This window comes from Plecotus auritus (genome assembly GCF_963455305.1).
Source record: "Plecotus auritus genome assembly, chromosome: 7".
Classification (NCBI taxonomy): domain Eukaryota; kingdom Metazoa; phylum Chordata; class Mammalia; order Chiroptera; family Vespertilionidae; genus Plecotus; species Plecotus auritus.
Window position 1 is genome coordinate 85,832,509 of NC_137774.1, and position 12,798 is coordinate 85,845,306.

The 12,798-nt window shown below is 42.0% G+C and overlaps 1 protein-coding gene across 1 annotated transcript in view; it reads left to right on the forward strand.

Moving 5' to 3' along the window:
* TPST1 (tyrosylprotein sulfotransferase 1) overlaps positions 1-9,265 on the forward strand; it is an 87,444-nt gene extending 78,179 nt beyond the window's left edge. The window contains exons 4-6 of the mRNA XM_080681759.1: positions 4,040-4,090; positions 6,422-6,467; positions 8,756-9,265. Of these exons, the coding sequence (XP_080537885.1) occupies positions 4,040-4,090; positions 6,422-6,439 (69 nt within the window). The 3' untranslated portion in view covers positions 6,440-6,467; positions 8,756-9,265. The remainder of the gene's footprint in view (positions 1-4,039; positions 4,091-6,421; positions 6,468-8,755) is intronic.
* The last annotated feature ends 3,533 nt before the right edge of the window (positions 9,266-12,798 follow it).

Sequence of the window (12,798 nt, forward strand, 5' to 3'; positions counted from 1 at the left end):
AGAGGAAGTATATGGGGACTCTGTACTTTCTGCTCAATTTTTCTGTAAATCTAAAACTGCTCTAAAAATATTCTATTAATATAAAACTGTCTGAGGCAATTATTAACCCCAGCTAAAATACACACAAGTTGTGTAAAAGAAGTAAATGTGTGATACTTATACTTTCACTTTATATAAATATTTATATTGTAATAATAATGAAAATATACAGAATGTGTCTTTAACTCAAAAAAGTGTTGTGTACTTTCTTTTAATGCTTACCCAAAAATATGCTTATTGATTTTAGAGAGAGGGGGAGAGAGAAACATTGGTGTGAGAGAGAAACATCAATCAGTTGCCTCCCATACACACCCCAACCAGGGATCCAACCTGAATCTGGGCATGTGCCCTGACTTGGAATCAAACCCACAAACTTTCGGTGTACAGGACAATGTTCCAACCAATGGAGCCACACCAGTCAGGGCTATAGTGTAATTTTTGAGAAGCTAGAGGAAAGGAAGTGATTCAGACCTGATATCCTCATCCTACATAATCCTATATAATAAAAAGCTAATATGCAAATTGTCCCCTCTACCGGGAGTTCAACCAGGGGGCCCAGCCAGATCAGCCTCTATTGGGGCGGGCCAGACCCCACCCATGCACGAAATTGTGCACCGGGCCTCTAGTCTATTATAATAGGAAGTCTGTGTAACAGAAGTGAACATCCATGCTCCTGTCTGAAGATGTTTCCCCCATGTATGACCAAGCCCATCTCACCATGTCTCCTGCATCATCAGATTTTGCTCTCCAGTAGGATCTTTCCCATCAATAAACAAATATGCCCTCAGTGGTTTTTCAGCTTAATATGCACACATGCACACACAGACTTCTGTTTCTTTGCTGCCCTTTACATCAAAACTCAGCCTGGCCAGCTTGGCTCAGTGGTTGAGCATTGACTTTGGAACCAGGAGATCACGGTTCAATTCCCGATCAGGGCACATGCCTGGGCTGAGGGCTCAATCCCCAGTAGGGGGTGTGCAGGAGGCAACCAATCAATGATTCTCTCTCATCACTCATGTTTCTATCCCTCTCTCCCTCTCCTTTCCTCTCTGAAATCAATAAAAATAAAAAAGAGTAAGACTTGAGGGAAAAATTCTTAGTGTTCTCCTTTAAAAAAACCCTCAAGTTTTCTTTACTCTCTGTCTCCAATTCCTTCTCCTTTATTCTGTCTTACATTCAGAATTTCATAACTACCAGGCTACTTAATTTACATTGTCAAGGTCACACTGACCTTCATGTTATTAAATCTAATGGTCATTTTTTTACCTCCCAGTATCTTTTGATACAATTGATTACTCCCTCCTTTTTTCTTATGAGTTAGTTTTTTAAAATGTTTTAATTGATTTCAGAAAGAAAGGGAGAGGGAGAGAGAGATAGAAACATTAATGATGAAAGAGAATCATTGATCGGCTGCCTCCTGCACAGCCCCTACTGGGGATCAAGCCCTCAACCCCAGGCATGTGCCCTTGACTGGAATCGAACCTGGGACCCTTCAGCCCACAGGCCAGCGCTCTATCCACTGAGCCAAACTGGCTAGGGCGATTACTCCCCCCTTGATATGTTTCCTTCACTTGGCTTCTGGGACATGACTTAAAATATATTTTTTTCCTATGTCATTGATAGCTTCTTAGTCGTCTTTGTTGGTTCTTCTTTTCCCTGACTTTTAAATGTTAGAATGTCCCCATATCTCAGTCTTAAGTCCTCTGCTCTTCTCTATCTACCCTGAGCTCCCCTGGGTTACTTCAGCAGGTATTGAGGCTTCACCTAGCATCTCTAAGTTAATGATTCTCAAATGTATATATCCCAGCTCAGACCTTTTCCATGAACTCCAGAATTGTATATCGAACTGACTACTTGATATTTTCATTCATTGGCTAATATACTTCTCAAACTTAACATATCCAAAACTGAACTAAGGATCTTCCAAAAATCTATGAAACACAGAACCTTTCCTAACTGAGCTGATGGCAGCTATATATTTCCTATTGGTAGTTGTTTAGGCCAAAAACCTTGGAGTCATCCTTGACTCTCCTCTGCTCTGTCACATCCCATATCCAATCTGTTAGGAAGTCTGCATGTAATTAGAAAAACAAATCCACAAACCTACCACCCCTCACCACCTCCTCTGCCACCCTCATTGCCATCCTTTCTCATCTGGATTACTGCCGTAGCCTCCATACTTCAGTTTAAACAGAGGAATGGAAGTCTGAGGATGGTGCTTCGTAGCTTCCCATTTCCCTGCATTGGACAAATTACTTCTCTTCTCTGTGCCTGTCTCTCTAAAAAGATAATGCCTCCCTCCAGAGATTGTGGGTTCCATGAGATAGTACATATGAAGCCCTTACTTAACACTAACCTGGTGCAGAGAAAGTAGTAAAGTTTAGCTGCTGTTCTTTTCATTTTTATTTCCAGTGCACCCTCCAAATCAAACGTCTACTTTTGTCTTCCTGTCACTTCTTCAGTGCTTGAGGTTGCGGGGTGGGGGGGGGGGGGGCGAGGTTCTGTAGGGAGGTGTGGATTCTGAGTACCTAACTCATCGCTGTCAGACGAAATCCTCAGTCCTTAGTGCCAGGGAATAGTATGTAGAACACTGTTTCTTGTTGCCAAAGGAAATTCCATTCCTAGCTTTGCTGTTTTGTAAGCAATGCAGGACTTGGTTTCTTGCACTAAATAGGGATTGCTTTGTCAGTAGAAAGTGTTCTTTTTGTCAGTACCAAAACTTTACTGTCCTAATTATATATCTATACTGGAGGCCGGATGCACGAAATTAGTGCAAGGGACTCAGCCCTCGAAGCCCCGGCTTCATCTGGAAGGTCGTTCGGCTGTCCGGTCTAATTAGCATATTATGTTTTTATTATTATAGATAATATAGCTTAATTATAGCTATATAATAATGTTTTAATATCTGGTAGAATAAGCCCCTCCCATTTTGTTCTTTTTAAGATTACTTTGAGTAGTTTTGGTCTTATGCATTTCCATATAACTTCTACAATCAGCTTCAAATTACCCCTTCCCCAATCCCTGAAAATAGTATGTCTCTCTATTTGGTCTTGTCTTATACATCTTTTATTAGATTTATTCTCAGGTATTTGGTGTGGGGTTTTTTAATATTAGTATAAGTGGTATTATTTTTAAAAATTATTTCCTAATCACTGGCATTAGAAACATAATTTTACATATAGAAAAGAGTAAATTTTTAGTTATAAGATTGCCCTGGTCAGGTGGTTTAGCTGGTTGGAGCATCGTCCCATGCAACAAAAGGGTCACAGGTTTAATGCCCAGTTAGAGCATATACCTGGGTTGTGGGTTCAATCCCCGGTCAGGGCATGTATGAAAGGCAACTGATTGATGCTTCTCTCTCACATTGATGTCTCTCTCTCTCCCTTCCTCTCTCTCCAAAAAGCAATAAGCATTATCCTTGGGTGAGGATTAAAATCAATCAATCAATCAATAACATCTTAATGTTGTGTGACTAGTTTGGGATTTAAAAAATAATAATTATAAGATTTTATGAGGTTAAAAGTATTTATCATTTTAAGAATCATCTAATATTTAAATTATTATGGGAATCTTGGGTACATTAAGAAAGGTTGGATTAAATCCAGGGTTTTAAGGTTGGAGATTTCAAAAGGAAATCAGGTGGAGCCTATTCCTAGATTGTGGGAATTTGTGTTGGTTGCTTGAGAGAGATGTGCTAGGGCTTGTTTCTCTCTCAGCTAAAATGATTAGAACTTGGGATGTTGGGATGTTGTTTTTCCTTCTTCCAATACTCTGAGCCCTCTCCCAGCCAGCCCACTTTTGAAGCACTGGGGCAAATGTGGAGCAGGTGAGATCAGAGTGAATAGGTTTTACTCAGTCCTTCAACCCTGGCTGCTCTTGAACTGGCAGGCTTCCCTCCAATTTTAAAACTCACCAAGAATGAAGCAGTAAGCCCACCCACCATCAGGTACTGCAAACTCTGAAGTGATGATGACAGTACCTGTTTGCTTTCTTTTTCCAGGTCTATAAAGGAGAATTTCAGCTACCTGAATTTCTTAAAGAAAAACCTCAGGTACTGTATCTGTTTTCTCCTCTTGTTGTATAATAGATGGGCTCTTGAGTTGAAGTGATCTTTTTAAAGATAATATGTGCTTGTAGTAGAAAGATTGGCCTCTGGTAATTATTGGTTTTAACAATAATTTAATGCAGTCTTAATTTCAGCGAGCTCACTGTCTTCCAAAACTAGGGAAATATTTTATTAGTAACTAAAATCCGATTGCTTGAGGTCTTCCAGCCCACACAGTGTTCTACATATAAGGGGCCTGCCTGTGTATCTGCTCCAGACCCATTATAAAAACAGTCACAGAGATGTAAAGTACAGCATAAGGAATTTAGTCAATATTTTTATTAACTATATAGGGTGTCAGATGGGTACTTAGACTTATTGGGGTGATCACTTTGTAAATTATATAAATGCCTAATCACTATATTGTACACTTGACACTAATATAATATTGTATATCAACTATAATTGAAAATATTTTAAAATTTTTAAATCTTCTCAAGGAACTCCTGATCTATCAAAAAAACTGTGATAGACTTTTGCATATAAGGGATTGCAGGCCCTGAGCCTGGGCAGGGCATGAATTCCCAGAAACCTGGGTGAATTCATGAAGAAGCTGTTACTCACTCACAGGCTATGGCATTTGGAGCCAGAGAATAAGCCAAGATTCAGAGTCTTGAAGGAATGTCAAATTCTAAGACTGTTTTGCATAATAAGTCTGAAGGAGTCAAGAAAGGGTATTTAAGACTAAAACTAAAGGGACATCCCTGCTTCACAGCATACACAAAAATCATTTCTAGGTGGGTTATAGACCTAAATGTGAAAGGCAAAATAATAAAGTTTTTAGGAGACAAAAGAGGAGAATATCTTTATGACCTCGGGAGGGGAGGATTTTTTAAAAACTGTGGTACATCTACACAATGGAATACTATGCTACTGTAAAAAAGAAGGAATTCTTACCATTTGCAACAGCATGGATGGAACTGGAAAGCATTATGCTAAGCGAAATAAGCTAGTCAGAGAAATATAAATATCACATGATCTCACTCATTTGTGAAATATAATGAACAACATAAACTCATGAACAAAAATAGATCCAGAGACAAAGAAGCATCGATCAGACCGTTAAACCTCAGAGGGAAGGTAGGGGAAGGTGGGGGTAAGGAGGAGAGATCAACCAAAGGATTTGTATGCATGCATATAAGCCTAATCAATGGACACAGACAACAGGGTGGTGGAGGGCATGAGTGAGGGTGGGGTGGGGGGACAATGGGGAATAAGGACACATATGTAATACCTTAATCAATAAAGAAAAAAAAAAGAGGGAAGGATTTCTTAAACAAGTCATTGAAAATACTAATCATTAATTTTAAAATGGCTAAGTTGGACTACATTAAAATTGAGAATGTATACTTATCAGAAAGCATCATAGAGGGATTAGAAAAGTAAGTGGGAGAAAATAATTGAAACAAATGACTTATCTGTGGAATATAGAAAATTTCTACAAATCAATAAGAAAGGTATTTTTAAAATTGGGCAAAAGGTATATCCAGCACTTCAATCCCCTTATTCTGGTAGTTTCACTTACTACATCCCACACATACTTAGAAAAGGGCCTATAAAAGACTTTGGTTAGCTTGTAATAAATAGGAACCCTCAAGCCCACTGAACCCTCACCCTTGAGACTTAGCTAGAATGGCTCGCAGAACGCAGGGAGGCTTTGTACTCATGATTACAGTTTTATGTTTATAAAGGATACAATCAGGACCAGCCACCTGAAGAGACACAGGACAGAGTCTGGGAGGGTCTCAAACAGTTTCTGCGCCCATTCCCCTGGGAATCGGGGTACTTCTTCCTCCCACACATCCGAGTGTTTGCCAGCCAGGAAGCTCCACTGAACTCTGGCATCTTGGGTTCTAATTACATAGGCATGATTGATTGGATCATTGGCCATGTGACTGAGCTCAATCCCCAGTCAACGTCCCCTATCCAGAGGTTGGGCTGGCTGAAAGCCCCAGCCCTCTAAATACAGGGTTGCTGTTTCTGGTGAGCAGCCCCATCCTGAGTCATCTCATCTCTTAGGGTAAACTCAGGTGTGATCCAAGGGGCTCGTAAATAACAGACACTTCTGTTTCGCAGGAATTCCAAGGAGTTAGTCTCCCCATCAGGAACCAGGGACAAAGGCCAGTGTAGTTATTTATTAGACAGCAGCAGCAGACTGAGCTCAGAAGAAAGTCTAATCAGAGCCTGCAAGCTACACCTGATATTTTGTCCAGAGCTGTCATTTCTCATGCCGACCTACTTTGAGGACTTTAAAACAGCTTTTGCTTTTTTCGACAGACTGAGCAAGTGGAGTAGCAGAGCCAGGAACCTCTTACATCCTAAGGTGAGGTTTGGGGGACATGGCTGGTCTGTGGGTTTCCATGCTTAGGCTCTTGTAGGAGGGCAGGGTGGCCAGTGTGGAGAGCACAGCTCTGGAGTCGGTTGGCCTGGGTTGGAATCTTGGCTCTTTGTGACACTGAGCAAATTACTCAACTTCTCTGTTTCTTAGTTCCTCATCTGTAAAATGAGGACAATATTAACAAGAGAGTGGTAGCAAGAATTAACCATAATAATGTCTGCAAAAAGCCTGATACATAGTAAGCAAAATAACAGTGTTAGTTGTTATTTTCAGTATGATAAAGAATAAGATATTTTAGCTGAAAGAAACCTGGAGAACATCAACCTCAACCATCTGTTTGCTGGTAAGGCAACTGATCCTAGAGAGCGTAGGTGATTTGTCAAGGTCACATCCCAGGTCGGAGAACCCAGGGCTGAAGAACACCAGTGCTTCTCCCTCCACCCTGCTTTCTCTGTGTGCTGACATGCACATTATTTTGTACTAATATTTGGGAGGGTTAGTTGGTTTGTTTTTCAAGTCTGCCCTTGCTGATTTTAATGTATTATGAGTCTCACCTTTGTAACTTGCATTGTCTCACGGTAGCTAAGGACTGCAGTTTGGGCTAGGCCAGCCATGCCTTATAAGCCCCCTTTATATATGAGTAATCACCAGGTGCGTGTCCAGGGACACTAGCCACTTAGTGGCAAGCTGGATTCTGGACCCAGACCCCCTGATGGAGCCACTCAGAGCTTACCCCACTCTCCCACACTTGCTGAAGATCCTGTTTTACTCTGAATGATGTGGTGATGCCTTAGATCACTTGGAATTTGAAAAGCTTTGAAAATTTGATTTTTGCTTACTATTTTATTTTATATAATAGCCATGTATTGAGTACATACTCCATACCAAGCATAAAATGCTAAGCACTTTATATATAGTATATAAATGGTATATGTTATATGGTATCCTATATAATAAAAGCCTAATATGCTAAGTGTCCAACCATTTGTTCCACCATTCGACCAGTCGTTATGATGCACACTGACCACCAGGGGGCAGACACTCCGACAGGTAGGTTAGCTTGCTGCTGGGGTCCAGCCAATCAGGACTGAGCGAGACAGGCTGGACACGCCCTGAACAAATGCATGCACCGGGCCTCTAGTATAATATATAATATGTGAAACAACATCTATGATAAATATATGTATGTATTTGAATGAGTTCATTCAAGTGTCAAGGCACTCTGGCAAGTAGGTAGTACTATTCCTGTTGTACTGATGAGAAAATTGAGATTGAATAATTTGAATAGGAGATTTGTATGACTTGCAGTGTTTTCGTGGATTATAGATAGTATAAGCACATGAATACTGCTATGCCATGTCAAAATCACGGATGGCAATGAGCTAGTAACATGAATAGGTTTTAAGATTTACATTTGTCCTTTTGCTAAGGAGCAAATACTAAATGTTAGACTTATACTCTATGGGTATGCATATCCAACAGCTGTTATCAGGCCTTGGATAATTTTGTTTATCCAAAATACTTTCAAAGTTTATAAATCCCCTCCCCAACACACACACACACACACACACACACACACCCCACATAACATACGGCTTTATTTATTGACAGCAATTTTACAAGACACATCTAGACAAACTTCTCTAGTAACAAAGTACAGACATGATCCCTGAAAGTATAGTGTTCGTTTTACAAGACATAATGCCATGTCAAGTTGACTCTAGCATTTCATTCTTGTTTGCCAATCGAGGCCTGTAGGTGCCCACATGCATTGAGGGAAGGACTCCGGAGAAGCAAGGAAGACAACAGAGTATCTCAGGACAGATACCATCTGTCTTCTTGTCTTTTGGATCCTTTGTCATTTGAATGACAGTTGCTGTGTTATCTAAACCTTCCTTAGCATCCACTTTCTCAAAAGAAGAGTCAGCTTGTTGGACCTCTGGACATTTGACGGCCCTACCAGTGCCCCCGCAGTAGCTTCAGTTGCTATGCCAGTTGCAGTCATTTAGAAATGGGGAGGAGCAGCCCTTGTTTTGCCTGCCATCTGCCTGTTTTGCACATTGGAGCTACTGGCAGGCATCTCCATGCATCCCAGATGGAGGGAGAGCATGCCTCTCCCATGGTCCTGAGGTTAGCTGTTCTTGGAATTGTTGATCCTCCTGCCCATCTACCTGGCTCATGTCAGGCCCACAGCTGGGAAGGAGGTCACGTGGTGCAGGGGAAAAGGAACTGGGACTCCACACCTGTAACCAAATTCCTTTTGTTTGCCCTAGGGAAGACTGCTGCCTTTTCATCTAGGACTGGCTGTCGCCTGCTGAGACCAGGGAGTGTACGTACCATGGCCCGCATCTCCTGTTCGTTTGTCAGACTCCTCCACTGAGAGGGTGGGATGAAGAACACATTTGGGCCTTCCTGAGTGATCTGTGTCCTGAGCACAGCGCTCTTGATTCTATTGCATGCACAACCCAGCGGATTAGGAGCCCAGAAGGGACGTGCGCTTTCTGTTAAAACTGCTCTGGTCCTTATCTTTTCTTACCAGATTCCAAACTTTGTTTTAAAGGGGAGGTTTAAAATTGGCATTCTGTAAGTAAAAAATTGGTCAGTTTCTCTTGGTTTTGTAGAATACTCATATCTGTCTAAATGTATTGATGTGGATAATACTAAATATCTTAATTATTTAAATTGTATTGTTTCTGAGAAGTTGAGGGATTACTGTATACATTTACAATGTAATGACTTTTGTATTTTATTTTTCAAAATAAAAGCTTTAAGTGTGAAGCATTCTGGCAGTTTACATATTTTCATTACAAGATCTTTGATTCAATTTAAAGTGAATACTTCTGCCAGTCCAATTCATTGTTCAGCACCTTCAACAAAATATATCTTGAATCTATCCCCTTCCCTTCAACTCCACTGCCCCACCCTCATCTATCACCATCTATCACCTAGGCCAGTCGTCGGCAAACTGTGGCTCGCGAACCGCGGTTTGCCACTCTGTTGACTAATGAGTTTGCCGACCACTGTCATATACTACCCTTTACCTCTTTGCACACAATATGCCACAATTGCCTAATCCTCACAGCTTCCAACTACACCGTAACAGTTAGTCTAGTCCAGTGGTCGGCAAACTCATTAGTCAACAGAGCGGCAAACCGCAGCTCGCGAGCCGAGCCGCGGTTTGCCAACCACTGGCCTAGGCTATTGCAGTATACAGCCTCCTAACTAACACCCTATCCCTCCTCTTGCCCCCTCAAATTCTGTTCAGCACAAGGCAGAGTAAGAGTTTTAAAATGCACATCTGGCCATGGTTTGGCTCAATAGATAGAGCGTTGGCCTGTGGCCTAGGGACCTGAAGCTCACCTTGGTTGCAGGCTGCTATCCGGCCCAGGCCCTGGTTGGGGCACCTGCAGGAGGTAACCAATCAATATGTTTCTCTCACATTGATGTTTCTCTCTGTCTTTCCCTCTCTCTTCCACTCACCCTAAAAATCAATGGAAAAATATCCTTGGGTAAGAATTAATAAAACAAATAAATAAAATAAAACGCACATCTGGCCCTGGCTGGTTTGGTTCAGTGGATAAGAGCGTTGACCTGCACTCTTAAGGGTCCCGGGTCCCGGGTCCCGGGTTCGATTCTGGTCGGAGGCGCATATCTCTGTTGCAGGTTCGATCCCTGGTCCTTGATCCCTGGCCCTGATTGGGGTGCATGTGGGAGGCAGCCAATTGATGTGTCTCTCTCACATCGATATTTCTCTCTCTGCTCTCCCTTTTCCTTCCATTCTAAAAATCAATGGGAAAATATCCTCTGGTGAAGATTAACAAAAATAAAATAAAGTGAAGTAAAATAAAATAAATAAAATGCACATCTGGGCATGACCCTCCCACTTACATTTCATTTAGAGTAGAATCCAGACTACTGCCGGATCCAGCTACTGCCCTCCTCCCCATCGTGTTTAGGCCAATCTCTTCCACCTTGCCTTTGTGCTCCGGAGTTCTCTGCGTTTCCTGGAACACAACAAGCTCTTCCTGCCTCTTCATATTATATTCCTCTCCCTGAAATGTCCTTCCCTTTGTTCTTTGCCTGATGTCTCCTTCTCCATTCTCTGGTTTTAATAAAGTTCATTTCCTCCAGGAGGCTTTCCCTGATCCCTGGAACTCAAAAAACTAGGTGCTCATCCTCTCTACGTTCCTTCACAGTATCACCTTATACACACTCTGCAGTTTTTAATCTCTTTGTGGACTTTTTTTTATTGTCTGTCTTGTGTACAGATGGTAATTTCATGGAGGACAGAGCCTGTGTCTTTTCTTGTCCATTGTTTATACCCCTGATACCTAGCAAAGTGTCTGACACATTCTAGCACCCAGTAAAATAGTTGGCAAATGGTAATCTTCCCAGAAACCTCTGACATATCATTTTACAGGTGAGGAAACAGACGCTCAGCCAAGTGAGGTCACTTACAGGAGTCCCCTCAGCTAGTGCCACAGAGGTGCCCTGGTATCTAGGGCCCAGCCTGACCCATATAGCATTCTTTCCACTCCACTCCCTTAGCCCTGCCCCCTTGGATTTAAAATAAATACTGCCGCCAGATCAATTCTTTGTTCAGCACTACCTCTTGTCACTCCTTTGTTCCAAAGCCTTCTTTGATTCTCTAATGCTAACACATTACGTCTAAACTATTCTGCCTCCAAAATACAGCCTCACTACTCCCTGGGTACAGTGTACTTCCTCCCTGTCTCCTCACATACCCTTCATTTTCTGCTTCTTCCAGATGCCTATATGCCCAATCCTCTCCCCTCTACCTGGGAAATGCCAGCCTCATTGAGGATTCAGCTGTCTTAAGTCCCATTTCTTGCTACTCAACTGCTCCAACCACCAAATAGCAATAAAAATCAGCATTAGCTTAACTTCCATTTTGCTTATTTCCTGTGTTAGTCTTATGTCACCCACTTTGTAGGGAAGAAGTCACATACTCCTATAGAGCCTATCAGAATGGGAGGGAAGGATATATTCACACTAACCCAGCCTGACTCCAATACTTGCCTCTAAGGAACGTATGCTTTTTATTCCCCACACCTGTCCACTTTGCCCGGGTGGGAGCATATTGCAATAGGAAGAGGACAGAGAACCGCTGCACAGAATGGTTGACTCGGGAAAGAGGAAACCACTCTATAGCCAGCCTGAAGAAGCACACGCTATGGTATCTCCATCCTCATTGGCATTCCTTCTCTCACCACGCTTTATTTTCTTTAAGCCCTTGAAGAAGAGCATCTCTGTGCCATATGACATCTTGGACCACCTCCCTGAAGTTGACAGTATTTGTGAAATGTGATTTGATGGAATCAAGTGGAACTCCTGTTGAACAAATGCAAGATGGCTGGAGTACAATTTTAAAAAGAGGTAACTGGGTGAAGGACCAGGGTGGACGTGTGACCTGTGACTATGGGAGGGCTTCCTAGAGCCACCATAGCCATGGCCACAGCCAGCAGTGAACCTGGGGAGCCAGGGAGAAGCCGGTGTCCTTAGAGGCTATGGCAGAAGCTTGGAGAGAGCATCAGCCAGTGGGAATCATAGACTTTTAAAATGAGGGGGGAATCTTAGTAATCACTTACCAGGTGTACCAGTTAATAATGTGGGTTTTGTAATCAAAGAAAACACGATAATTTCAAGAGAAACATCAAAAGTGCTTTATTCAAAGTAATGTCCATCACTAGCTACACATTTCCCCCATCTTTCAGGTAATTTGTGGATAGCGTCCCAATAGAACTTCTCTTGTTTTGAGGCAGACCATTCAGAGACCCAATTTTCCACTTCGTACGTTTTGAAGTGCTGCTCAGAAAGTGCATGTGCCATTGTTCAGAACAAGTGGTAATCTGAAGGAGCAAGGTCTGGTGAATACCAGTAGTCAAGTAACCATTCTGGTAACATTTATCAAGAGGTTCTCATAGTGCAGGCCCTGTGATAACCTCTTTACATGTTTAAACGCATTTATTTCTCATAACTACCATCTGAGATAATGTTACAAACACTGGCTCAGGGAGGTGAAGCACCTAATGCAGCTAGTAAGTGACAGTCAGGATACAAATACAAGCAACCTGGTTCCAGAGCCTACGCCCTTAACCACTACCTCTCAATAATCATCTATATTTACACTCGAATAGAAAATTGTCATGAGCATCGAGTGACAATTGGTTAAGTACCTCGCTTGTACTTAGTAACCTGCTAGGTGTAATTAAGAGTGGGTGTGCCAAAAAGTGTAGGTAGATCACTGCCCTTGGGAATATATGGTCTTGGTGAAAATCAAGAAAAATGCGTATGA